Below are 26,151 nucleotides of genomic sequence, written 5' to 3'. Positions count from 1 at the left end.
TCCCAACCTCGCCCTTGTGCTCCGTCCCTGTGGCTCTTAAGCGGGAGGAATGATGTGTCCCTGCCAATTAGAGACTCTCAAAATAGCTCTGTAATTTGATCTGGGGATCTGGGGGAATTGTCAAGGATCATGAGTGACCTCCCCTCTTCACTATTGCGCAAGCTCCCTGAATACCAGGAATCAAAAGGTGAAACTCAAGCAGTGGAGTCTGATCAGCATCCAACACTGCCCAGGTGAGGGTAAGGCAACCGCTAAAGAGCAGCTAGGACCCTCAGGGTGAAAACTCTCCTTCTAGAATCGCCGGAGTACCCTCTTCTGTTTCAGCGTTCTCCCTGCCCCTCTCCCTGCTCTTTTAAAACACCCATAGAGCTGCCCGGAGTGAGTATAAAATTTCAGGGTCATGGGGAGCCTCTCCCCTCCCCCACTTTCCATTGTCTAAAATCAGCCTCAGCTGTCCCCACATGTTTTCTCTGCTGGTGATGTCAGCCCATCAAAATGTCTCACCCTGTGTCCCCCCAGGAGAACAATGATGGGGTGAAGGCGGCCGGAAAGGCCATATTTGGAACAAGAGGTGGGACCATGAGCAGAGATAAAGGCTCAAGTCTGGGGGACTCCTCGTCATTCCCCAGCACCCCCTCCTTCCTCACTTGCCCTAGTCTCCAGTTCTCCAGCGTTCACAGGTGAGTTCACCCTCGGCTACTGCTCGCGATGGAGGCCATCAAGAAAAAGATGCAGATGCTGAAGCTGGACAAGGAGAATGCCCTGGACCGGGCAGAGCAAGCTGAAGCTGAGCAGAAGCAGGCGGAGGAAAGAAGTAAACAGGTGGGCCCGGGCACTGGTCCCCCTCACCTGTGGGGGGCTAGACTGGGCAACGGAAGAGAATCTTCATGGGAAAGGCAGTGACCACTGGTGCCAGTTCCTTTGGGTGGAAGGGACGTGTCTTCTGCACCAGCCTTGCTGGGTAGGCAGAGGACAACTAGGGTACCTGCCTCAGACTGCCTGTGTGACCTCGGGAGTCAGCAGCCCCTCCTGAGCCACAGTGTGTCACAGTGGGAGTAGATCAGGTTTGGGGAGAACCCTTGATTTCTAGAAGAAAAGGTAGGGGCCTGGCACGCAGCATCTCTCTTCCCTTAAATGGAGCCCTAGGCATCTACGCCCTAAGATATTTACCATCCCAGGGTCTTAGACGAAAATCCAGCATGGCCTGATCATCTGAGAGTCAGAGATCACAGGGACAGGCCAAGGCCATAGCATAACTCCCGGAGCAGCCGGCTGGAAATGACTGGACAGAGAGTGTGTCTTTCTGGGGAAGGTAAGACAGAGGCTCGGCTCAGGGGTCCGTCAGGGCTCGCGAGCCCAGGGTCTGAGCCTGCACTGTTGTATATGCATGTCTTGTGTGTGACTCTTGGGGTTCCTATAGCTGGAAGATGAGCTAGCGGCCATGCAGAAGAAGCTGAAAGGGACAGAAGATGAGCTGGACAAGTATTCTGAAGCTTTGAAGGATGCCCAGGAGAAGCTGGAGCTGGCAGAGAAGAAGGCAGCTGATGTGAGTATTAGGGAGATGGGGGTGGGTGTTTCATCCACACACATGAGATCTTCGTGTTAATATGACTAAATTCCAAACCCACTTGGACCCATACACACTTGTGGATTCACAGAACGCAGACATAGATACACACGTACATGTTTACATATAACCACATGCTGGTATTATGCCCTTGTCATGGCTTATACTTTCTTTCTGTAAGACACGTAGAAGTCTCGTTTTTGTCTTACCCTCAGCAATTTCAGTATCTTTCCCAGGACCTGGACAAAGGGAAGGGACTCAGGCCAGACTGCTATCACTTATCCCACCTCCTCCCCATGTCACATTCTTAGCTTTTGTGTCCAAGGCTTGGCACGTAGGTATGTGTATTAATAGGGAAACTCTCATCTCCCAACTGCCCAGCAAAGCCAGCTCAGGTTTCATAATGGGACAGAGGAGGTCATGCTGACCTTGACCCTATATGGCTTTATTTATCTTGACCAATGTGGACATCTGTCCTGATGCCATGGAGATGCCATAGAAGCATTACCCATGGGGCAGCAGAGAAGACCTACAGACGATGATAGACTGTGACAGAAATAAGAAGGACTCTTAGATGGAGGGTCATCTCAGAGGGTGAATATACCACCAACCACACCTTACTCTGTGACCGTGACTAAACTACTCAGCTTCTCTAGGGCCGACTTTTCCCATTTGAAAATGAAATCAATTCTCTTTTTCACTGTATTTTATCCCCTAATCCCCTACTTTCCTTCATCTTCCACCTTGAAGTTTCCCACAAAGATAAGTGAGAGACGACATAGGAAAGCTTTTTGGAAGAAAAGGACCATAGGAACCTTCACAGCCACAACAGCGTGTCCTGCTGTTGATGGACATGGTCGATCCGCAGCACTGACTTAACAGGAAAATAGGGCCGTGTGTTTCTTCAAATCGCCTGTGGCTTTGGAAAACAGCTGGAGAGACAGAGTGGGCCATTCACAAACATCTCCGGAGCCTCACATTTGGCCTCTCTGCTCTTAGGTTTCTGATCTCTTTGGCGTTGCACCACTTTCGATGGCCTGGGGAAGTGGTAAGAGTTGTTAAATGTTCCATGCCAGAGGTCAGGGACACAAAGCAGCTCATATGCATCGTATATAGTCATAGTTTCCGAAAGTGTAGGCCACTGCAAATGATGAATTCTCCCTTCTTGGAAAACTGCATAAAACACAGGTGCCCCCTAGGGCTTTGGGCCAGTGCCTGACAGCCTGCTGGAGTGGCCTAACCTGGGTTCCAGGTATAGACGGATAGATCTCTGCGGTTCTAATAAACAGGCTTGGGGATCATTACTGCTAACTGGCCCAATGTCGGGTTAATAACAGTTCTGGGAGATGTTGGGTAACATCTCTGGGAAAGTCCTTGGGCTGAAACAGCTCCTATGTGGGCTTGAGGAGGTGTTTCCAGGAACAAAGAAGAGAACAAACAAGTCTAACCTGAGATCTTAGAAGGGAGAGATCTTAGACATAGAGGCTCTAGACAATATATAAAAGTTGGAAAGGTACGGGAATTTCCTGGGGATGAATTCCTGTCTGTCCTAAGCTGTTTTACACACACACACACACACACACACACACACACACGTAAAACCCCACCTAGATTTACTCAGTATGTTCATTTATATATAGTATATCTCAAGGGAACATATATATACATTTCATGTATATATATATATACACACACATACACATGTGTGTGTACATATATGTTTTATATATGTGTTTTATATATATATGTTTTATATATATATATATTCAACTAAAAGAAACTACTCATATTTATATAGGAATCCACCAAAAACTATTTAAATATGTAAAGTATGGGTTAAAAAACAAAAGCCATTCAACTTCTCTCCCCTTTGTTTGCTTTCCCAACAAGTAAGTACCCTCAGCGATGTGTAGAACAAGAAACAGGAGAGGAAGGTTGAGGGCAGGAGGCACAAATCTGTTAGGCCTGGTGGGAGCAGGAAGAAAGGTTTCTTATCTCAAAGCGGGGGTCAGCAAACTACTGCCTGTGGGGTAAATCCCGTCCAGCCTGAACTTGTGGAGTTTTATTGGAAGCCTGCATCTCATTCAGTACCATATTGTCTCCTGTCTCCCTACAAGGGAATATTCTCCACACCCTATGGCCCCCGCAACACCAGAAATACTTACTATCTGGACCTTTACAGAAAAATTTGCTGACTCTTGCCTCATAGGGTCAAAGAAAGAAAGTGAGGTGTTTACAGGAATTGGGGAAAGCACTGAATAAGCAGGAGGCAACAAGGTTGAAAGTAGTGAGGAAGGGTCAAAGTCAACAGCAATGCAATATACGTATCTTTAGGGGGAGGGTGTCACAGCCCAGACTGTGCTCTTGAGATTAATAAACAGGTAAAGACAGCATATTACTTTGATGTGGATTTAACGGGAAGAGACGGGGGAGTCAATAACCACGTGTTTACACAGGGAGTTCTGGTTATGAGAAGCCTTGCCGGAAAGCCTAGGATTGGCTAGGACTCCTTGAACAAAAAAGGTCAAGGTTACGGCAAGGTTAGTCCAAACTTCGTTTTTTTCCTCCCTGAGTTTGTCGAGGTCCTTTTTTTTTAATTGTGGAAAAATATACATACCATAAAATTGACCATTTAAATTATTTTAAAATGTACAGTTCAGCGGCAGTAAAAACGCGCACTGTTGTGCAACCGTGTCTAAGGTCCTTCCAATACAAGATGAAATCAGAAGCTGATTAGGGTAAAGGAAGGGGAAAGAGGAATGCAATGGTTAGGGCAGAGAGTTACTGCACCTTTTTTAAGTAAGGGGGGATGGGGAGAGGAGGGACGGACAGATAACACCTGTCAATTTGTTGTTGTATTGTTGGTTACCAGGAAAACAATAGCACTGGGCCCTATTCCGCCCACCCATCATGCTTTTAAGCTCTCAGGAGTCAATCCACCCGTTTCCCGGGATCAAGAGATTATCTGTTCCCATCTACCAGCCTCAGGGATGCAGTGGCGCTCTCAACACTCGGTTGGTTTGTCTGAGACAAGGTCTGCTTCATCACTAGGGCGAAGGGAGGTACAATAGTGCCCCCTGCTGACCAGCACCCAGATGACAGTCTCATTTCTGCTTCCATAGGCTCTCGGACCAGCCTTCTCCAAAGAGAGTTGGACAAATTCTTAGGCCACCAGGGTCGAGTTTACTTAGGCTCAGAACCCTGCTCTTCCTTTCCACTTAGGTTCATACCTGATGCCAAACAGAATGAGACTGTTGCCAATCACCCCATCTCTTCCACCCCCATACTTCCCTTCATTGACTTTGAGATGGGAGAGAATCTACCTGAGCGGACTTTGTAAGGAGGTTGCCGAGTGGGGCTCTTTTGAAGATGGGGCCCGGAAAGTCTAGGCTTTTCTTAGCAGCACCTGGCTTTGGAGCCTGTGTGGAATGGATGGAAGCAGAGGCTTGTAGGATATTTACATTACGGAGGATGCAGGATGCCCTAGCGGGTCGGCGGTGGCGGGTCAGCCCTGGGGGAGTGAAGGGCCAAGGCGGGAGTGTAAGGGCAGCGCACGGGTAGCCAACCATTAAGGGCAGCCTGCGGGGTTGGAGAGGCTGGACCACCACGCGCCTTCCGGTTACCATAGTAGCCCTCCCTCTTCCCAACCCCGCCCCCCTTTACTGACCGTAGGGAAAGGCGGAAAGCCGTCGCCCTGGGCGACCGGGAGGCCCCGCCCCGCGCTCCCCGCCGGGGCTCCCTCCAGTGGCCGGCCTTCCCGCCTGCCTGGCGGTGGGAGGTGCCGAGGCGGTGGCGTCACATCCGGGCGGGGGGGGTAAGTTCCGGTATTTCAGGGCGGAGCAGGCGGAAGTAGGGTGAGAAGCGGCTGCAACGCCGAGCGGAGGAGGCAGGAAGCTGAGCGCGAGCAGGAGCTGGGTGGGCACCATGGCCGGGATCACCACCATCGAGGCGGTGAAGCGCAAGATCCAGGTTCTGCAGCAGCAGGCCGATGATGCAGAGGAGAGGGCCGAGCGCCTCCAGCGGGAAGTGGAGGGAGAAAGGCGGGCTCGGGAGCAGGTACGGAGGGGCGCGGCGCGCGAGAGAGGGGCAGGGGCCGCAGCAGCTGGGACCCGGAACTGGGTCCCTTTATTTGCCGTGGAGCGCAGCCCGCAGGGGGCGGGTGGACTCGGAGATGAAGTGGGAGCCCAGAGGATGGGTGGGGCTTGGCCTCAGTTGGACCTCCAGCGGGCGAGGGGCCACTGGGCGCTTGGGCGAGCCGGCTTGACCTCCGAAGGAGTTGAGCCTCCTGGGGCCTGGGGAGTGGTTTTCCTCCTCCTCTTCCAGCTCATTCATTCAGTCCTTCGGAGCCGGGCGCGGCCGGGGGGAGGGGCTCCGCGGCCTTTTCCTCCCCCACTTCCCCGTGAAGCTGGGGGGGGGATTGCTTTCGTTTGAGGTTTCCGGCCCCAAGGGGTAAGAGTAGGTGGGTGCTTCTCTGACCTGGGAGGAACAGGGCCGAACAAACTGTGAATGGGTGGGGCTTAGGGGTGGGTACCGCCGGAAAGCCCCCGGCTTGGCCTGCTCGCAGCTTTTCCGCTCCCTCCTCCTGCTCAGGAAATGAGGCAGCAGTCGGCCGAGAGGAAGCGCGGTGCCCTCCCTGGAGGGGTTGAGGCCACAGCACCGCCTCCCCTCCTCCGGCCTGGGGCCCCTTCCTCTTGTGGGGAACCCTTGCAACTGCTAAACCCCAGTCTCAGTGGAGATGAAGCGAGAGGGGAGATGGCACTTCACTCCCTTCGCTAGTGCAAATGCAGGAGCCAAGCAAAATGTCTGACCCTACCCATGAGGACCTGGAAGGCAGGAATTTCTGCCACATTCAGGCCTTTATTGCTGAAGTGTGATTGATCAGTGCAAGCTGAACCGGTTAAGGACACTTCTTCCAAGCAGAGCTGATAAGGGAGTGTGTGTGGCAGAGAATCGGATGGAGTGCCAATTTCTGTCAAGGTTTCTGATTGAGCAGCCGCATTGTGGTTGATGAAGACAGAATGCCTTCCCAGGAGGCTCCAGTAATCTTATTCTGCTACTTTCCCAATTATCCACCAGTGTCTTTTTTTAAGCTCAGTAAATGTTTGTTCAACGGAAAGTTGGAACGTAAAATGTTGATGGAATGAGTGGTGATTCTTGAAACCACTCTCTGTTTAGAAGTGGTGGAGAGGCGTTTCAGTGAGCCATAAGATTTTCCAAGGTCTGGGGTGCAGTCTAGTGGGTGGAACTGATCTCCTGAGTTGAGGCTTTTTGGTTTTGGAGGCTGGAGAAGAAAGTAACTGCTACTAAAATGTGAAGACCTAATGAAAAGAACTCTTGTGGTTTGTTGGTATTCCCTGTTCTTTCCCTTGGTAAGTTTTTTTCCTCCTTTTTGGCTGCTCCTCTGGGGAGTGGCTGAGAATTAATGTTTTGGGAGGGGGAAAAGTGGTGGGGGCAGCTGCCTTCCAGGTTAATACTTAAAGATTGTTAACATGCTAATTTCTTTTCATAGCTGGGCTTGGCAATGCTGGGAGCTTGTCTGCCTCAGTCACCTTTTTCTCGGTGGATGTTTCCTCTGTTCATTATGCCAGTAACTTCTAATTGTCAATTCAAGTGAGATGGACTGGCTGGGTGACTGACTAGTGACACTTTCTCTCCTCCTTTGTTCTGGTGACCAGATCCCCTTAAAGGGGAAGAGAGAGCATGGCTGAAGGGACTGGATGTGGAGCTGCAGAGTCTTAGGCTCAACATCTAGGGATAGTTCTAGGATGGATTGATGTCGAGTGTGTCCCCCGACTCCCAGGGTTTGGTATTTGCCCTTGCAGAAAAATCTGGTTTGTTTTTTTTCCACCCGTGGTGACTCTCGAACTATATGCAGCAGAGAGAGCAACTTCAGTCACTTAAGCTACTCTCTCATTCAGAGCTTGTCGTCTTTGCTTAGTGCCCTGTGGTCTAGTGAGGAAGTCCTCAGATGGGGAAGTAGGGTGATGGTTAAATATTGATGAAACGAGTATCTTCTACTCCCCAGCTTGAGGGAACCTAATCTTTTGACTTTCTGCTATAGTGAACTTTGAACCCCTCCCTGGGGGGGGGGGTGTTTGGGCTACCTGTTACCCTCTTAGGACATCTGGAATGTGGGTTTTGCAGGCTCCACCCTCTGGCACTCAGCACTCCCTGATGGTATCGCAGGCCATTAGTGGGATTGTCACTTAATTATTTGTTTGGTTGCTTTGTGTGAACATCCAGCCCTGGTTGGGAAGCTGAATGAATCCAGAGCTGAGACTGGAGTTCTGGGATCCATCTTTCTTTCCTGCTTTGGCCTGGGAGATTGACCTTTTATAATGTAGCACCTTGTCAATCCCACTTTCAATTTTGGATCTCCTTTGCACTCCTTGCTAAATTTAAACAGCAACATAATATTTAAATGCAGTCTTTTCCTTTTTTTTTTTTTTGATGTAATAATGGTGGTGGTCAAAATGTACATCACATAAAAGTTACATTTTAACCACTTGTGAGTGTATAGTTTACCTTACCGTCTCTCCCATTACTTCTCTTCCCCTGGTATTTGTCTTCTTTTTCTGGTCTAAAGGAACACTACTGAGGGACGGAGTGGGTTTCGAACCTATTCTCATATTCCTGGTCTCTGGAGGGGGTTACACTGTCTGACCATTGTGTGGCTCTCTCCTATATGTGGGGTCTGGAGGACTAAGCAGCAGGCTTTATCACCTTTCCTTTGGTTTAGATTTGCTTTCCTGCTGATTACCTTTCTTTGCCTTCACACTGGCACACACACCTAAGGGAGAGGCAAATGGCCCTTTGCTCCGCGTGCCTAAGCTTAGACTCCACCTTTGTTTACTCTGGGGCTGATAGCTCTACTTCCTTCCAGCTGGCCTCCCCCTTGTGAAATTTAAAGTCCCCAAGGGCACAGTATCTCGCTGGGTAGATATGTTTGTGAACTCGGTGAAATGGAGCAGTCCTTCACCCACGGGGCTCAAGCCTAACTTCCATTACTCATTTCCTTTGAATTTCATCTGTGGTTTTTGTCTAAAAGGAGAAACCCCAGGGTGGCAGAATGCCAGGTTTAGGCTAATCCCCTTCTGTCCTTGGCCCTGATCTGCCTCCAGAACCAGTGCCCTGTCAGTTTCTTGCTTTGAGGGGTGTGATGGGCTTGGGGAACCTCCGCAGCATGGAGGATGGTAGTATTTTATAAAACGCAACTCATTTCACAGCTGAAGCCGTTGCCAGCCATCTTCTCATGCGACCAAATTGCTGCTGTTTCCCCTCCACTTGGGATCTTGGCTTCTTGAGCAGTGGAGAAGCGTATCATTAGCTAACGGAAGGCAGGACCTCAGGGTGTATCCTCCAGGCTGGGCAGAGGTGGGTGGGCAGAAAGATCAAAACCACATCTGGGCATTCTAAATCTAGGACGATTAGAATCGCCGAAAGCCTAATGTTTCCCTTTCTGGTTTGCAGAAGTTGTCCCCACTCAATCTCTTGGCACCACTGGTCCACAGGCCATTTGTGTGGGTTCTGGCTAGAAGGGCGTCTTCCTTATCCCTTTAACCTTCCGCAACAAATCTTGGTTCTGCAAAGCTTTTGTTTCATTCTAAAGAGAACTTTAAAACGTGGGAGGAGTTAAAAAAGAGAACAGTGACTACCCCCCACCCTACAGGGTCTCGAGGCTTTTGCTGGGACTCCCATCTTGGGTTCTGCTTTCGATACAGGCTCGTTTAATGTGTGTGTGTTCTTGTGAGGGCATCAAGATGTGCTTTCTCCTCCTCCCTTTTCAGCCTTGCGAAGAATTCTATTGTAAATGCTGATTTGTGGGAGAAACCGCCTGGGCCAGCTTGTTGCCATGGAAACAGCACCCCCCCCCGCCCCCGTAGCCTGTTATCTTCTACTCCATTTGGGTAACTTAACTGGTGAGCTGGAAGGGGACTGAGATTTCATGAGCTTCCTCCAAATCTGGTTCCATTCTCTCTCTCTCTCTCTTTTTTTTTTTTAAGTTCTAGGCATCTGAAGGGGAGGGTAAGACAAAGCACACGGGCGGTGTCTCGTAGTTCTTGCCTGATAGCCTGGCTTGCTCTTATGCTCTTGAGTTTTTGAATTTGTGGGGTGAAGTGTGTGTTGTCCTGGGGACGGACATCTGTTTTCCTGGAAGAGACAGGACCAGAGAATACTTGTCTTGGTGGTATTTTAAAATAGTATAGAGACACAAATGGTTTCGTAGTGATTTCAGCTTGTATGGATGTCTTGATTTTATTTTCCTGTAGGCCGGTGGTTATAGCTCCCTCCGCCACACACACACACACACACACACACACGCAGTCCTTTGAACCTCCCATGTTTGTATTTGGATATTTTTGTGCCAGATAACCTGATTCTTATGGGCTATCCGCCTCCCCATAGGGGCTACTGGCCCAGATTATTTCTATAGCTGCCCCCAGCCCTGACTGCCAAGGGGAAATCAGGGTAATAGAATTCAAGCACAATCTGGACTGGAGAAGAGAGATCGTGTTTACCAAGCACTTGGATAAGCATCTGAACTGGGGAGCGTGCAGGCAGATTAAATTCTTCTATGGTGGCAGTTGGCAGACTTGCCACCAGTGAAGGTGTGGGGAGCGGAAAGGCTGTCAGGAGGGAGGCTCTCCTACGTGTAGAATTCCTCCCCACGCGGCCGCTTCCTTTCCTTGTTTCTTATTCCATTAAGGCGTGGGATTACTTGGACTCTAGCCTGTGTTTGATTGTGGGGTGCAGGCCAGGGAGAGGGTTGTCCTAAGCTGTCCTGGAGGGTGAGGCTAATGCGGGAATAGAGGAGCAGAAAGGAGTCACAATCCAGAAATGTGGAGGCATGGACGAGACGTTCTCTTCCGCCTCCAGTTCTTTTTGTAATGTCATCAAAGCAGGTGCCTTTAGCCAGAAGGGGCTCCTTGTTGTCAGCTTTACAAGGTGGGGGATGTGCGGAGCCAGTTGCGCAGCAAAGGAGGTGGGCATCTCAGTGCACCAGTCTTTGGCTCTCTGGTCTTGAAGCCTCTTCTGGAAAACAGTCTCTTGGCTGGTCGTCCTCCTGATGTGTGAGGGTCGGGTCATCGGAGGGTCGACAACTTGAATTAGGCGGCAAATTAATGGATAATCCGAGATTGCCTCTTTGAGAAACCTTGCTTATTTATCGTCCCACTTTATGAGACACTTAGAAGAAAGCAGCTGAAGAATGAGACACACCTCTAAGCCAGAGCCCAGGGCAGGCGTCCTTCCCTGGTCACCTTTTCTGACACTCGTGTATTCAGGAATTTGAGCTGGGTCCAGAAAGGGGGTACTAACTGACACTGGGCTGGGCAAGGAACTGAGTTTTCAAACGCTCTTCCTATGGAACATAGGGGAGTTGGTTGATGGAAAAAGGGAGGAAGCGCATGTATCACCACGTCTGCTAGACTTGGGCCTCCTTCATGGTAGCCAGCCTCCGTCTTACTGTCATGGTTGGTCCTGCTCCTTTTCACTGGGCCTCTGCTTCCTTTTTTCATCCTTTCTCTACCACACAGGCTGAGGCGGAGGTGGCGTCCTTGAACCGTCGGATCCAGCTGGTTGAAGAGGAGCTGGATCGTGCCCAGGAGCGCCTGGCCACCGCCCTGCAAAAGCTGGAGGAAGCTGAGAAGGCTGCCGATGAGAGCGAGAGGTGTGTCCAGGGGCCTGGTGAAGTGGGCATGTCAGGCGGAGTCCAGAGGGGCTCTGATCAAGACTTCCTCACAGACCTGGTTTTCTCAGCAGTTACCTGTGCGACAGGGTCCTCTTTCCTTCTGTTCCGCCTCATTTCTGCACTTGAAGACAGACAGGGGAAGGGTCCTGGACCCTGTGACCCTTTCGTAATTGATGTTTCTCTATCAATGGACCTCCTGACTGGTCCTTAAACGGGACCATCAGGAAGGCTTCCACTTGGTGAATCATCATGAACTTGGGAGAGCAGTCCCCCTGCAGCCGTGGTTCTCAGAGTGAGACCCCAGACCAGCAGTACCTGGGAACTTGGGCGGAATGCGAGGTCTCAGCCCCTACCCCCATCGAAGATCCAAGAAGCAGAAACTCGGGAGGTGGAGCCCAGCAGTCAGTGTTTTCTTTCAGAAGCTCCCTTGAGCCGGGCTGCACTGTTAGAATCATGCGAGTGACTAGTGGGGATCGTAAGGGAGTTGAGGAACGTCAGAATGCCTGGATCCCACGCCAGCTCCGAATCCACTGTGAGAGGGGCCTGGGCGTTGTTTTTTGGAAGGTTCTCTGGTAATTTTAATGTGTGCCCATGTTGAGAACCGCAGCCCTCGAACCAAATCACAACTCGTCTGGTGAAAATAGCCCGTTGGCTCCGTGCCACGTGTGAGTTAAGCTAGAACAAAGGTGTGCGACGACGTGCCTGGGATCAAACTGAGGCTTTTCAGAATTCAAAATGCCCTGCTGGGCGAACGGTAACACGGTGAGGAATTCGTCCCGCTACGTGTGTGCTGTGACAGAGCGGTGTCTAAATCGTGGGAAGGGAGGGAAAGAAGCTGCAGAACAGTGCACGTGATTCTTTTAGGGGGTGGGAAGTGGGGGTGTGAGTGTTTGCATTTTATCTATAGATTACATTTCTAGGATTGTGAAGTATGTTACCTCTGATAAGCAGGGCTAGAAGTGGAGAGACTTTTTGCTTTATGCCCTTAGACTATACCCTTACACATTCAATTTCTTAACAAGTGTGTATTATTTTTATAAGCAAAAGTTTAAAAGAAGTAATTGAAGAGGGGTGCTGTGAGCATTCTCTTCGAGTGGAAAGCAAAGAGGAATGAATGGCCTTTTATAGGTGCCTTTTATAGGTGCAGTTCTGGGTCCCTTGGAGTGGAGCTGATGACATCCTCCTCAAAGTGTCGCTGCCACATTTGTCCTTGTTGTTTCTGACAGAGGTATGAAGGTTATTGAAAACCGAGCCTTAAAAGATGAAGAAAAGATGGAACTCCAGGAAATCCAACTCAAAGAAGCTAAGCACATCGCAGAAGAGGCAGATAGGAAGTATGAAGAGGTAAGGCACCTTGGGCGTGCTCCTCTCGTCGTGACGTCGGCCTCCTGAAAAGACCCGTGAGAGGGAAATGGCTCCTTGGCTCCGCTCAGCTGTACCTGCGTCTTCTCCCATAGGTGGCTCGTAAGCTGGTGATTATTGAGGGAGACTTGGAACGCACAGAGGAACGTGCTGAACTGGCCGAGTCGTGAGTATCTCGCTCCCCGAATCTTGCCCTACACTCTGTCCCTTCCCCTTTGGCTTGGGCACTAATGCGAATGAGCTGGCGTCCCTTCAACCTTGTTAAACAGAGCCTGGAGAGCGGGCATCACCTGTCGTGATTTTTTCCGGCCCTCCGAATGGCTTTGGGCTTTCTTACGCTCCTGACTGGTGACAGACGCCCAATGAGGTTGTCTTCTATCTTGTAGGGAGGGTTTTATAAGTTGAGGGGAAATCCAGACTAATAAGAAATGGTGGACCGTGAAGTGGAAGGAAGTGGAAGGCTCTCCTGGTCCTTCCACCCGGGTTCTGTTTGTCTTCCAGGCACTGAAGTGGTTGTACTGACTTAAGATCTCTCTCTGTTTTTACCACTCTGCCAGTCTCCTGGGGAACTTAACTTAGGGCACGGGCAGGCGTGCACTGCCCCCCGCTGCCACCTCTGGGCCTTGTATAACAAAGTTAGTGCTGAGGCGTATGTATTTGTGCTTCCCTTGCGTTCTCCTCTCCCAGACATGACATATCATGACCATGGTGGTGTTCTCTTCCCATTTTTTGAAAAATTTTTTTTTTTCCATTTTGCTGCTTGTTTTCTTGCTGTGTTCCCTTTTGACCTTTCTCCCTCCCCGCACCCTGGCTTGTGCGATCCCCGTGACTTTCACTAACAGCCGTTGCCGAGAGATGGATGAGCAGATCAGACTGATGGACCAGAACCTGAAGTGTCTGAGTGCTGCTGAAGAAAAGGTACTAACCGCCGACCCCACAGAGAGGTTGTGTGTGTGGCGTGGTCTGGTTTTTGTTTCGCAGCTGCCTCCCCTCTCCTGGTGGATTTGAATGCTTTCTCATCTCTTCATGGAATGCTCCACTCTTTTTCCACTCCTTGGCATCTCTCATCTCTTCTTTCCTAGTTGCTTCCCTGCCTCTCCACAGGGTCTCTCCTTCCCCGGGGCAATTGGGGGGACAGTTGGGTTGGGCAGCCGTTCCCACCTGCACCCCAGGTAGCAGTCACGACTTGTTCTGGTGGTCTTTCTCAAGTGTCTCCTTCATTGGCCTACAGACGTTGAGTCCCAGCCCCCAGGGTCCAGCTACGGACATAGTCCGAGGCGGAGGGAGGAGGGTTTCGGACTCAGGTCACCCGGGGCCTTCTCTTTTCCTTGTGTACCTTTCAGCTCTCTCTACATACAGGCTCAATTCACGTCTGCATGTCTTTCTCCCTTTTTTTTTTCTCTCCTCTTCTTCCCTTTTCCTGTCCTGCGTTACGTAAACTATTCACAGTAAGTGTTCTGAGCTGGAGGAGGAGCTGAAGAATGTCACCAACAACCTCAAGTCTCTTGAGGCTCAGGCGGAGAAGGTAGGGGCTGGCCCCGCCCTGCCCTTAAGTACAGGCTGGAGAAACCCGGTCCTCCCAGAGTCCTTGCGAAGTGGGCTCTGTCTGTCTCTGCCTGCCTTCTGGGGCGAATGCTCATTCCTGTGCATTTGGATTGCTGTAGTGAAAGTGACTTCCTGGCTCTCGGGCTTGGGGTTGCACTGTCCTCAGGTGGATTGTGCTATGCTGTACGGTCCCCATGGGTCCTGACGGGGTTTCTAGCAGACAGATGGGGGCAACAGGTGGTATCAGGTCGAGACGTACTGAGCAGTCGAGACGGATGACGCGTCTTTATCATCACGTGGGACTGTTTCAGCCATGTGGCTTTGGGGGTTCACTACAGCTACTGGTTCAGCAGGACGAAAGAAAAATGCCTCCCTGAGTTGGTCTGACGGAGCTCAAAGCTGAGGTCCCTCTTTCAAATGGGGGTATCCGGGTCCCTAAGGACACTGGTTTGTGGGTTTTAAGGACCTGTTGTCCAGAAACAGGCCTTGCTGTTTCTCGTGGACCTTTCGGCACATTAAATAAATGCAAGGGGATGTTCAGAGGAAGAGGAAACGTGGGGAGGGGGAGGTACTGTCTGTGTGAGTCATTTCTACTCTGACGTTTTTATTACGCTTCTCTTACAGTACTCTCAAAAAGAAGACAAATATGAGGAAGAGATAAAGATTCTTACCGATAAACTCAAGGAGGTGAGCTGTGGGGGTTATGGGGGGGACCCGGACATTTAGAGGTGTACAGGTCTTAATGGAGGCTTCGACGGGCTGGCTGTGGCTCTGAAAGGCGTAGAAGCAGGAGGTGGGAGAAATAGAGATTCTTCTCTCATTTGTCTTGTTCGTCTCTGATTCTGACTGGTTTCTTATGTCCCGCAGGCAGAGACCCGGGCAGAGTTTGCTGAGAGGTCGGTAGCCAAGCTGGAAAAGACAATTGATGATTTGGAAGGTATGGAGGCTGGGAGAGGGATGAAAATGAAGAAGTAGAGACCGGTCCCCTCTTTCCCTGGACACCAAAGGGAGTCAGTAGTGCCTTGGCTTGCGTCCTGTGCCCTGTCCTCTGGCCCAAGTAGCTGAAGTGGGTCAAACCCTAGAATTGGAGTTTTACATTTTAGTCTTCTCCTTTAGTAAGGCTTTACCTAATATTCTGGAATTTGCATCCTTCCCTCGGCGGGAGGTCACTGGTAATGGCTGCATTTACTTCCAGTTGAGGAGTCCTAAATCTTGAGACTCTGGGTTGAGATGCTAGTCATGCCTTCAGAAGGCTGCAGGAACACGTGTCACCCCGTGGCTGTTGGGCAATCCTGTTCACCGCTCAGGTTGTGGGGGCCTCTCCAAGAGATGCCTCAGAACTGACCGACGCCAGGAGTTTCCTAAATACTTCCCTTCCCCACAAGTTGGCAGTTGCGTCCACCCTAACCAGGGGAAATGTACTTGGAGAGCTCTGAAGTATGCTCCTTTGGTATACTCTGCGTAGCAGGGTAGTCTTACTTGGGGAGTGGGGGGGGGGCAACCTGTAGAGCAGAGGGGCCAAGGATACTGGTCACGCTTGGTAGCTAGTGAATTGTGGGAGGAGTAATGTGTACTCGCTCCATTTTCTAGTTTTGTTCAATTCAGCGTTATCACTGCTGGAACTTGGGTTAACTGGATGACAGTGGTAGCCTCTTGAGTGCCTTGGTAATAGGAATTTTCAGTCATGATTATGCCCAGAGTCTCAACCCTTGTTGCAGTCGATGAGAGGAGCAGGAAGCCCAGTGGTCCAGGGGACAGTGGATCTGAAAGCGGCCAGTTATGGCTGCCAGTGTAGATGCCCGCCTCAGCGTGGTGTTAGACCCACGGTCACACTTTCCTTATTTCTAATGATTCCCTCTCTTCATCTGCTTCTGATGCCTTCCACTCTGTCCCCTCGTTCCTCCCTGTGGTTCCTGTGCCCGTCCAGACGAGCTCTATGCCCAGAAACTGAAGTACAAGGCCATTAGCGAGGAGCTGGACCACGCCCTCAATGACATGACCTCTATGTAACTATCTGACAGCAGAGCGGGGCTGGGACGTTGGCTTGTGGGTGGCGGGGGCAGAGACCGCCCACTGTGCTTTGCGTTGACCGTCTGGACACCAGGTTCTCCTCCACCCTTCTCTTTAAAATGTTGGTGCTGGTTACTTGTTGGCAAAAGCTGGCAAGGCATTGAGTGTTAGGTCAGTGGGAGAACCCTGATCTACATGTAATGTTTATTCCTAGTCCCTTCATTCCAACACTCTGAGTTTTCTATTTGTTTCTCAAATTTAGTCTTCTCAGAAGGGATACTGCCAAAGGCAGAATCGTGTCATGCAACAGAGGAAGTAGGGCCCAGAGGATCAGTGTCTTGGGCCCTAACATTCCTTAGCAAAACTCAGACCTCCAGGGTGTGCTTGATTTCTGCCCTGACATTAAAGTTCAGGGGAAAACACCCATGATTGGAAATATCAAAGTCACTTACGAATTCAATTTGATGCCCAAATTTCAGCCCCAGAGCAAGCCAGGTAGTAAAAAGCACCCAAAAGAGTTGGAGACTTGGCCTGTTTGCTGTGCACCCCTCATCCTGGTGCTAATCTGCCTCTGTCTTTCCCACTAACCCTGAAAAGAAGCCGATGATTAGGCGGGGCGGTCTGGCTCTCTTATCATTCCTCCTGCCGGCCCTTCCGTTTGCGCCTCTTCCTCTCTTCCAAGTTGCTGTGTAGATTGGTGCCGGTCCTTCTCACCTAGAGTCTCCTTACTTTTTCATACAGATAACTTCCCAGCGTTTCTGCTCTGTCCTGGATCTGCCCCTTTCCTCGGGGACCCCAACGCCCCACACTCGCTCTGGATTCCATTTGGGTCAGCCTGGCTGGTCCCCAAAGCATTAGGATGGGGGTGGGGCCACAAAGTAACTTATGTGTTCTCTTCCACCCCCACCCCAAATTAAAATGTTAAGCTGCTGGAAGCCTCATGCCACCCGGCATTTGTGTCATTGACAAAGCTGCTGCTTGTCCCTAAGAAGGAGCCTTTGGGGTGCGGCGTGGGGAACAGCTATCGTAGGCTCTCCCTCCTCTGACTTACATAATCAAAGCCACTTTTGTGTGTGTCTGTTTTTTTCTTGACATTTAAACTTAACTGCTCTGAGTCTCAGGGTGGTGGATTAGTCCCGGTGCCTTGGTATGGGGGCGCCAACCCTCCTACTCCAGCTGAAGGAGAGATCCGAATCCTTTACTTCCAGCTTCTTGAGTTGTCCTGCCTGGAATGGCCCCATCCTGTCTTCAGGTTCTCCTGTGAGACAGTAGGATTGACAGACCAGTGAAGGGCCTCCCAGTACACCTTCTGTACCCTCTTACCAGGGGTTCAGATGGGATGTCCTCAGGACACCCTGTGGACCCGAGTACAGCACCACTGAAACGGACTCATTATAGCATCCCAAGTCACAGAAAAGTACATACCCCAAGTCACAGAAAAATTTCATGTTTTCTTGGAACCTTTCTCACACATTTGAGGCTTACTATCATTTCCCTCCTCGTATGTGCTAGTGGGGTATTAAGTGATAAACGATGGTTGGAAAAATGAAAGCAAGCATGCCTATTCAAATGTGCACGAGGTGGTACTGATTTAGTACATGCATTAATATGATACATTTCTGCTAGTAAAATGGTTCCTGGTTTATATTATGGAATTAAATATCAGCATTTTGGAAACTCCTATTCCAGTGTACACAGCAGAGATGGTGTAGGTGTCAGCGGTACTTCTCTACCTAAGTACTCCCGTTTCTCACTAGTGTATATTTATAATTTTATTTTAAACTACAAGCAGGTGGAGAGGTTTTCCCTAATCTAAAACTTTAGGTCTCGCTGAATTCAGGTTTATTTCTGTCCATAATATTTCCTCCTGCCTCACAGACTCTGAGATGACAGAAGTAATCAAAGATGGGGACACCATCCCTACTCTGAGGTTGCTCAGAATCTCATCGGAGAGGACATACATACGTATAAAGTTAAAGATGACGTGTGATGAAGTGCCACAAATAATAAGTCAAGTGTTGTGGGCACTCGGAGCGGGGAGGAGATTGATTACGGTGGAGATGATCAGGGAAGATTCATGGTAGGAGGCATGTAGTAGGTGCTTAATAAACATGCTAAAACTCGCCTCTTCATTCTTTTTGGGTTCCAAAAGATTGGATTTCTGACAAGCAGAGATTGGTTGCGGTATAGTGGGTATTGAGCATTTTGGTCAAAAAGAAGCAAAGGAATAGCAGCATAGATAGATGGGAAGGGCACAGTAGCTGTAAAGGTAGCTTTAGGTGGACTAGGGGACAGACGTGTACTGAGAGCAGGCTGGGAGCCTTTATTTTGTAGGTGACGGGGATGCCACTGGAGATTTAGGACAAGGATATGTTCTGGGCCGAGTAGCATATGAGAAGAGTTAATTTGGCAGCTGAGTCAAGAATATATTGGAAGTGGAGCAGATTAACAAAGTGACCCATTGAGACCGTGATTCCCAAATTTCAGTCATTTGCATACCACTTGGGGGCTTTTGCCATGTTCACGTGCTGTCTCCATTCTTGTTTTCTTCAAATTGACTCGTTTTCAAATTTGTTTTGTTCTTACTCTACACAATTGTAATTTGAAATCAAAAGTGTGATGTGCGCTCGAGTTCACAAATGTATCTCACTTGAAATCTCACTTCCCACTGGCAGTGACTGGGCCACACTCTGGGAAGTGCTGGGTTAGTTGATTGCAGTTTTCCCAGGGGTGGTAATCTGAACTAGGGTTAGGGTGGAAGAGAGATGGCATTGAAGACGTGTTCTGAAGCCGTCTTCCCCCCGCTTCCCTCTGCGAACCCCACATGTGAGGAGGACTGATTTGGAGCTCAGGAAAAGGGTATTAAAGGTGTTAGTGGGGTCATGTGATCCTAGTCTGGGGAGACAGGAAGGTAGAAAAGAATATAGGTCTGAAAAACTGGCAGGTATCTAGCTGAAACAAAATCCTAGGGCTGGAGGCAGAGAGGTTGCTCTCAAATTTGGGGAGCCATAGGGTAACAGGCAGTTTAGGCCATGGGAGTACATCAGAACCCTAAAAGACAATTTCAAGTGTAAAAAGAATTAAGCAAAGGAAAATCTGTGGAGGGTGAAGCCAAATGGAACTGGTTGGAGAGGCAGAAGAATGAGTGGCTTTGAAACTAAACGAAGGTCAGGGCTGGATGATTTCCAGTGGTTCTCAACTTCAACAGGTTGAGAAGGAAGATGAGTGAAGACGGGAAATTGTCATTGACATTTTATTAATTTGAGGGGACATTTTGAGCATTAAGATCAAGGAGAGGAGGCAAATTTTAAGGAGCTGAAGAGTGAATTGGTGGCAAGGGATAACAGGCAAGAAGTACAGCCTAGAACTATCTGTCCAGCAGAATGTAGGGCAGTGACGTCCAGCACAGTGGCTACTGGCCACATCTGGCTGTTGAGCACCCAGAATGAGGCGGGTATTACCGAGGGGCTAGAATTACCCTGTTACTTTTAGTGCATCTAAATATTACAAGCCACATATGGCTAGTGGCTATTGCATTGACTAGTACGGGCCTGGATGTTTCAGGATTTTGGGCAGAAGGAGTTGACAGAGAAAGGCTTCTTAGAAAGGAAAGGGAGAATGGAGGAGAAAAATGTTAAATACTTCTGGTAGCTTCTGTCTTTCTTTCCCCGTGGCATGACTGGTGTGAGCAACGGTAGAGACCAGCAAGCAGGGGAGCTGAGTGAAATCAAAAATACCATGTCGTATTAAATTCACTCTTTCAATCCAATGCCCTCTACCCCTGCACAAGCTGTCCTGTGATGCTTGAACCTGGACCAGCTTTGGGGATGGGGTCGAGTATCATTGGTAGTCTCAGTAAAATGCTTGACCTCTTAACGTTTGCCCCTTTTCTTAATTTCTAAGAAAGAACCACAAACCGATGTGTCTGTTTTTCACTTCCTCATTACTGTTGTTGGAATGAAGAACAAATGTGGCTGGACCCCAAGTTACCCGAGGGGTGGAACTGACCTGTTACTTTGGGCAGCCTTTTTCTTAGCCCCAGCCAATCTCTTTTACATGGTATGGGTTGAATACTCCCCAGCCTTAATATTGGGGGAAAGCAAATAAAGAAATAAAAAGCAAAATCTGTTCGTTCTCCCTAATTCTTTGAGGCTTTAAAGCTGATATACTTCCCTTTACTCTGAGGCCCTCCCCCTTTTCCTGTTACAGAATGAAATTGACAATGAAGCCTAAGCAGTTGTTCCATGAGTTGTTCCCTAATTAATTAGGCAGGAGGCATGGCTAAAAGGAACATCAGACCCAACGGATTCTTTGGATTTCCTTTTTTTTGTTAGTTTGCTGTTATCAGGGAACCAAGAGCTTTAATGAGCTGGTATCTGATCCAGATATTTTAGTCACTGAAGATAGCATTTAGTAACTTACTAAGTTCAAGATGAGAGAACAACCACGTTTCTTTCCGATCTCATACAATTCTTAGGGAACTGCATTCTGGGATTTTTGAGGCAATGAAATGCTCCCACTTCTCTGTCTCTTTCTTTCTTCCCTAAATGGAACAAAACTCTCATTGATGAGGCTATTTGGAGATGTAAGATTCTGATTACACCTCCTTTCCAAGACAGTAGTGGGAGTCACACTAACTCGGATGTGGGTGCTACAGAGGCATCAGGCTGCACGTGGACTCCATCTGTAACATGACATCAGAAAGTTTAAGAAATGCAACACAGGTTTGAACCTCGGCTATTTGTCAGTTCCATTCCCAGGCCTTATGAATCTTATGGACGAGTAAAGTATTTCTCAATCAGTGGTAGACTTTTGTTACATAGTCCAGGGTAATTCTGGGGTGTACAAAACAATCCTACTTAATTGCTGTCACCTGCCTAGTAAATATCTGTAGGGCCCTCTAATTATTGTGACAAGTAAAACTTGCCTCCACACGTTTCCAAATTCCCCTCTGGGGCGAGAGGAGGGGCGATATCATTCAGACGGAGGACCACTGGTTTAGTTTAATAGGCAGTGCCATTTTGTAAAAGTTCACTCCAATCTTTATCCCTTAATACAACTCTTCCTTTTGGGTATTCCCTCCCAGGATATTTTTATCCATATGTGCTTTGTTTTGATAGTATACATAAAGTGGCAAGTATTATTGGGACCATATTGGCCCCAGCTTCCAGGTGGAACTGGGGGAAAACCTCAGCCCAGAAGGCAAGGTGCCTGAGCAATGCCTGCAGTCAGCCCACAGATGCAATGGATTTTAAGACAGAAAAGTATCATTTTCATATTGAGGTCATGAGACCAATTCGAAACAGACTATAAAACATAGGAAGAAACTTGTTTGTGAACTTCAGAGGCTTATACAGTAGTACTAGGGGTACACTAGAAAGGAGTTTAGCTTCCCTATCCCCAAATTTCCATTACCCATGTGCTGGTCAGATGGATTTGGATTCTCCATACTCCCACTTTAAGGTGGGCTCCAAGTAGAAAATCTTAGACAAAGCCAAGGGCAGTGAGCACTTAACTACCTGTATCAGGAATATTTTGTTTATAAGAAATGGCTTAACAGTAGCTAAAATAAATACAGGGTTTATTTTCCTCACATACCAAAAAGTCTAGAACTGAGCAACTGTGGCCTGATATAGCTGGATTTTCTGTGATTCTTTTGGCTTTTTCTCTTAAGGTTGAAATATGTACCTCTAATCATCACATCCATGTTCAAGGCAAGAAGGAAGGCTAAAGTTTTCCCAGAAGCCCCCTTTCCCAGCAGGCTAGCCCCTATATCTCATTGGCCAGAACTGGATCACGTGATCACCCTAGCTTCAAGGGAGGCTGGAAAAAAATAGGCTAGTCTTGATTGGCTTGTACCACTAATTCACCTCTGGTGCTGGGCATACTGTTGACCCTAACAGGGTTGGGGTTCTTTTAGAAAAGGGGAAGTTGGATTTTGATTGAATAGGCCACTATGATGGATATATCCCAACACCTACAACAAGAAGCATTAGAAAGTGGAGGATTGAGTGGGTGTAGGGATGTTTGTCCCACTCTACCATTCATAATTCTGTATTGAACGCTTTTACAGAAAAACATTCAACTGTTCACTTTGGTTCCTTTCAAATCCCGATTATTGTATATGTATTTCTTATACGCCAACTGTATTCCTTCCTTTGCCCTGTTTCACTTGTCTCAGTTTCTCAACTGAGGGGATAAATGCTGTGAGGGAGATGTTTTTTCTCCCTCAAAATGTCCTTCCAACTTGTCAGAGGACTTTTGTATTTTGTTCCTCTGTTGGTCTTTCCATCAACTGCCTGACTCTTAACTGGACTCTGTCTGAATCGTCCTTGCATCCATTCTGCCTTAGAGATGCATGTTATATATATGCCAGCTAGCTGAAATTCTCAAAATTTTCATCTGGTACTCTACTAACCTCCCCTTTTTCTCTTTCTCCTCTTCTTTCTCCTCTTCTCCTGTTTTCTCTCCTCCCTGTTGCTGCTGCAGAGCGTCTCTACAGCCAACTTGAGCGAAACCGCCTGCTTTCTAATGAACTGAAGCTAACGCTGCATGATCTGTGTGACTGATGGCAGGGAGCCCTGGTGCCCGTTAAACCGAGCTTATTGCTCACACCACTGACCTGGACCCCAGCAAAAAGCTGATTGTCTTTTTAAAAGTTACTAAGTCGCCCTAAGCAAATTGCTTTTTTAATTGGGGCAGTTAGAATATTGACTTCCTAAGAGCACCGTAAAGTGGGAGTTAGGTTAATACTGTTTTTCTATCCTTTTCCAAGAGATTTTGTGGGTGATGAAGGGAGGGACGTGAGGTTAGAGTGAGAAAATCTGAGAGTGTTTTCTGTTACTTGCTGCTCTTTACTTGTGCACTGACTGTAGGACACGCTCCCTTGCATGGATGTTTTCTAACAATAAAAGGACTGACTTGATAAGATGTTGTAACTGCTTCATCTACAGGCCCAGCGATGGGCCCTTCTGACTGGGTGCACGAAAGGGAGGGGAAGGAAAAGGTCTGTGTGCTGTCACTTGCGAGTTGAAGATTTGAGTATTTTCCCCACTTCCCTAGAGCAGTGGTTTGCTTGCTGGGCGGATTAAATTCTGATACTCAGCTGCTCATTTTCTTCCTGGCATTTTCCCTCTTGCTGCTTTTTCCTGGTTTTATGTTTAATTGTAAGTAACTGGCTAGACTGGACAATAACTGCAAAAATCTCAGTTAAGGTTTTGCTTACGTGTATGTGTTCGGTTGTATTCTTGGCTTTGTTTTTTTTAGAGATGCTTTGACGTAACTGGGGGCCGGGGGGGGGGCGTCATAGATTTATCCCACTAGTTCCTTTGCTCTACTTTTTGGGGAAAGCCTGTAGCACATGAGGCTCCTCCTGTACTTCCTTCAGGTTGAGATCTGATGTGTCTACCGGTAGAAAGACACTCACCCCTGTTCTCAATAGTCAAACCCCATGTAGGTGTGTCCTCTGGGCAAAGCCTAGAAGAGTGGATGGATGTCTGATGCTTAAGAGCAGAGCGCCTCCTTCAGGCACTGAAAGCTGAAAGGCTTGGTTGGGTGAGGGAGGGAGAAGAAAGGACTGATAAGGTCTCCAGCTCCCTCCCCGAGAAGTGCAGCAGCACCTGCAACTTCAGTAGGCAGGCTGTAGGCCCTGCAAACCGAGTGCCGCAATAGCTCACTTCTGTGGGTGAGAAGGCAGCTTTCCTGCAGTTCTCAGAGTGGGTAGACCTTGAGCTAACTTCTGGGTTTTGTAATGTTTCTCCTTTACCCCCATTAGATAAACTGAAATGCACCAAAGAGGAACACCTCTGTACACAACGGATGCTGGACCAGACTCTGCTTGATCTGAATGAGATGTAGAGCGCCCCCGTCCCGCCCTGCCGCTGCTCCTCCCTCTGACCCCGACTCCACCTGAGGCCAGCCTGCCCGAAGCTGACCTTTAAACTGAGGGCTGATCTTTAACTGGAAGGCTGCTTTGTCCTGTCGCTGCCTCCCACCCCTACCCCTGTGTCTTTTTCGCCAAACTGTCTCGGCCTCTCCCCAGAGATTCCGGTTGGGCTAGAGGCCGAGTACCTTTGGGAACAACATTGAAGGGAATGTGAGCACAATGCAAAGTGTCTTTAAAAGCATGTTGTGTTATACACGTTTTGTAATTACCTTTTTTGTTGTTGACGTAGCCATCATTTGTAAAACATTCCAAATAATTCCACAGTTCTGAAGCATCGGTCTCATTTTTAGAAGGTAATTTTTCAACGTAATGCATATTGTCTTCTCCATAGAGAGGGAAAGAGGTGTGGGCCTGCCTTGTGGGGAGCCAAATAGAACCCAGAGAAAAACTCTACAATGGGGTACCTCATTGCTTTGTACAGAGTACCAGCCAAACCAGAAGGGTGATTCCAGGAGTTAGCAAAACAAAAGTGATGTTCAGGTTTTCAGCTTTAAGGTGTTTTGGGGCCATTTTTTTTTTTTTTCATCAGAAGTGACCAAACAAAACGGTGTGATCTCTGTCTGGGACCAAATCCTTGTCCATTTCTACCTTCCCTTCCCAACAGCTCACAGAGTGGATCATGTGCCCCTTATATTGAGGGTGACCAGTTACTTACTCTACTGCCTCCTTGAAAGAAAAAACAAAAATTATGTTTTTTTGCCACTGATTTAGCCATATGAAACTCATCTCATTACCCTTTTCTGGGTCTGAAGCTGCTGTCTCTAAAAGTGCCATCTCATTCGTGCTTTGTATCGGATAGTGCTGGAGAAATCTTGAATAGCTTATGTACAAAACTGTTTTTAAATTTTATATTATTTTGAAACTTTGCTTCTTTGGGGTTGGAGCACACTGGCCACCCCATCTGGCTGTGCGAGCTCTGCATACAGTCTGTGGTCTGGCTGTGTGCTGATCTTTAAAAGTTTGTTTCCCTACCCAGCACCCCTTTTTGGTGAGGTTTTGGTCAAGTCTGTTAGGTGCGCATTCTGCAGCTTATTGGCTTAAAATGTACTCTCCTTTGGTGTGGTCTCTTTGGGGGCCGATGGGAGAAAGAAAAACCAATAGTGCAACTGTTTTGATACTGAGAATTGACACATGTCTTTTTAAAATAAAGAACCAGTCCCTCCAACCCTCAGACCTACTTGACTTTTATTTATTAATTCAAATGTGCTTTTTCCGCGGGAACTATGAGGCTTGGGTTAAAAATCAAGATCTTTGTGGGTGGCAGCAGAAAGATTTAATGTAGAGCTTTGGAAGCAGACCAAAAATCTGGGTCCAAAACTCGGCACTGAGATTTCTAGTGTGTGTCCTGATTTAAAACCATTTTGTTGCATCATCTATAAAATGAAGAAATCATGTTTTATCACATAAATGTAAAGATTAGAAAGAATATTCATGGGCCAGCCCTTTTATAGGTTACTTAATTTAACACTGGCATCTTTAGGGTGAGCTGTACATTTTTTACAACCGTATTATAAACCAGTTTTATTGGGCTCTGTGCTCCTTAAACAACTTCAACAATATATGATACTGATAGCATATTCTATATACGTGTGGTTTTAGTATAGGACCCCGAGACAGCCTTTGAGGTAATATTCTGTTGAATATTTGGAGAAAACAAGTTAATTTAACAAGGAGTGCACTCAGTATTTGCTTAGAGACGGGCTGTGTGAGGATAGCTTTCAAAGCTGCCTTTGAGACACCAGTGCCTGCCTGGCATTTCGTGCACTCTGGCCATGAGGCTGGACCTAAATCTGACATCGTAGTAAAAATGACAGCTCCCTTGACAACGTGCAGTTGTTTATACTAGAGACTGGAAAATTTTTCCGTTTGTAGGCATGGACCCATGCTGAATGGAAATTACTGCAAAAAAGATTTTGGCGGGTTGCGACTAGGTGCCAAATAACAAGGTAGGCAACAGGAGAAATTAAACTGGGAGAATTTAGTTTTGTTCTTTACTTTTCTGCTTGTTTCTTATTATTAAAAAGATCTGCC

The 26,151-nt window shown here is 48.2% G+C and overlaps 1 protein-coding gene and 1 long non-coding RNA gene across 19 annotated transcripts; one reads left to right on the top strand and one right to left on the bottom strand.

Moving 5' to 3' along the window:
* Nucleotides 1–631: 631 nt before the first annotated feature.
* On the top strand, nt 632–25,285 carry TPM3 (tropomyosin 3). 18 transcript variants are annotated; one of them, XM_033092357.1, is made up of 10 exons: nt 632–822; nt 1,421–1,546; nt 11,104–11,237; nt 12,485–12,602; nt 12,716–12,786; nt 13,463–13,538; nt 14,790–14,852; nt 15,033–15,102; nt 16,093–16,171; nt 23,950–25,285. In XM_033092357.1, exons 1-10 carry the CDS (start codon nt 709–711, stop codon nt 23,951–23,953), a joined length of 855 nt encoding a protein of 284 aa, XP_032948248.1. In that variant the 5' UTR covers nt 632–708; the 3' UTR covers nt 23,954–25,285. The 18 variants fall into 18 exon arrangements, with proteins under 18 accessions (XP_032948248.1, XP_032948249.1, XP_032948251.1 ...); XM_033092358.1 differs by lacking the exon at nt 23,950–25,285 and adding an exon at nt 16,917–17,105; XM_033092360.1 differs by lacking the exons at nt 13,463–13,538; nt 16,093–16,171 and adding an exon at nt 14,070–14,145.
* LOC117014460 (uncharacterized) lies at nt 3,720–5,391 on the bottom strand. Its single transcript, XR_004421531.1, has 3 exons — nt 5,235–5,391; nt 4,891–4,986; nt 3,720–4,797 (listed from the first exon to the last, which is right to left on the bottom strand). It is a non-coding gene; the product is annotated as an uncharacterized LOC117014460 (long non-coding RNA).
* Nucleotides 25,286–26,151: the final 866 nt, after the last annotated feature.

This window comes from Rhinolophus ferrumequinum, chromosome 22 (genome assembly GCF_004115265.2).
Source record: "Rhinolophus ferrumequinum isolate MPI-CBG mRhiFer1 chromosome 22, mRhiFer1_v1.p, whole genome shotgun sequence".
Taxonomy (NCBI): Eukaryota; Metazoa; Chordata; class Mammalia; order Chiroptera; family Rhinolophidae; genus Rhinolophus; species Rhinolophus ferrumequinum.
The sequence above is the reverse complement of the archived record's forward strand: the minus strand, read 5'-3'. Positions and strand labels throughout refer to the sequence as shown.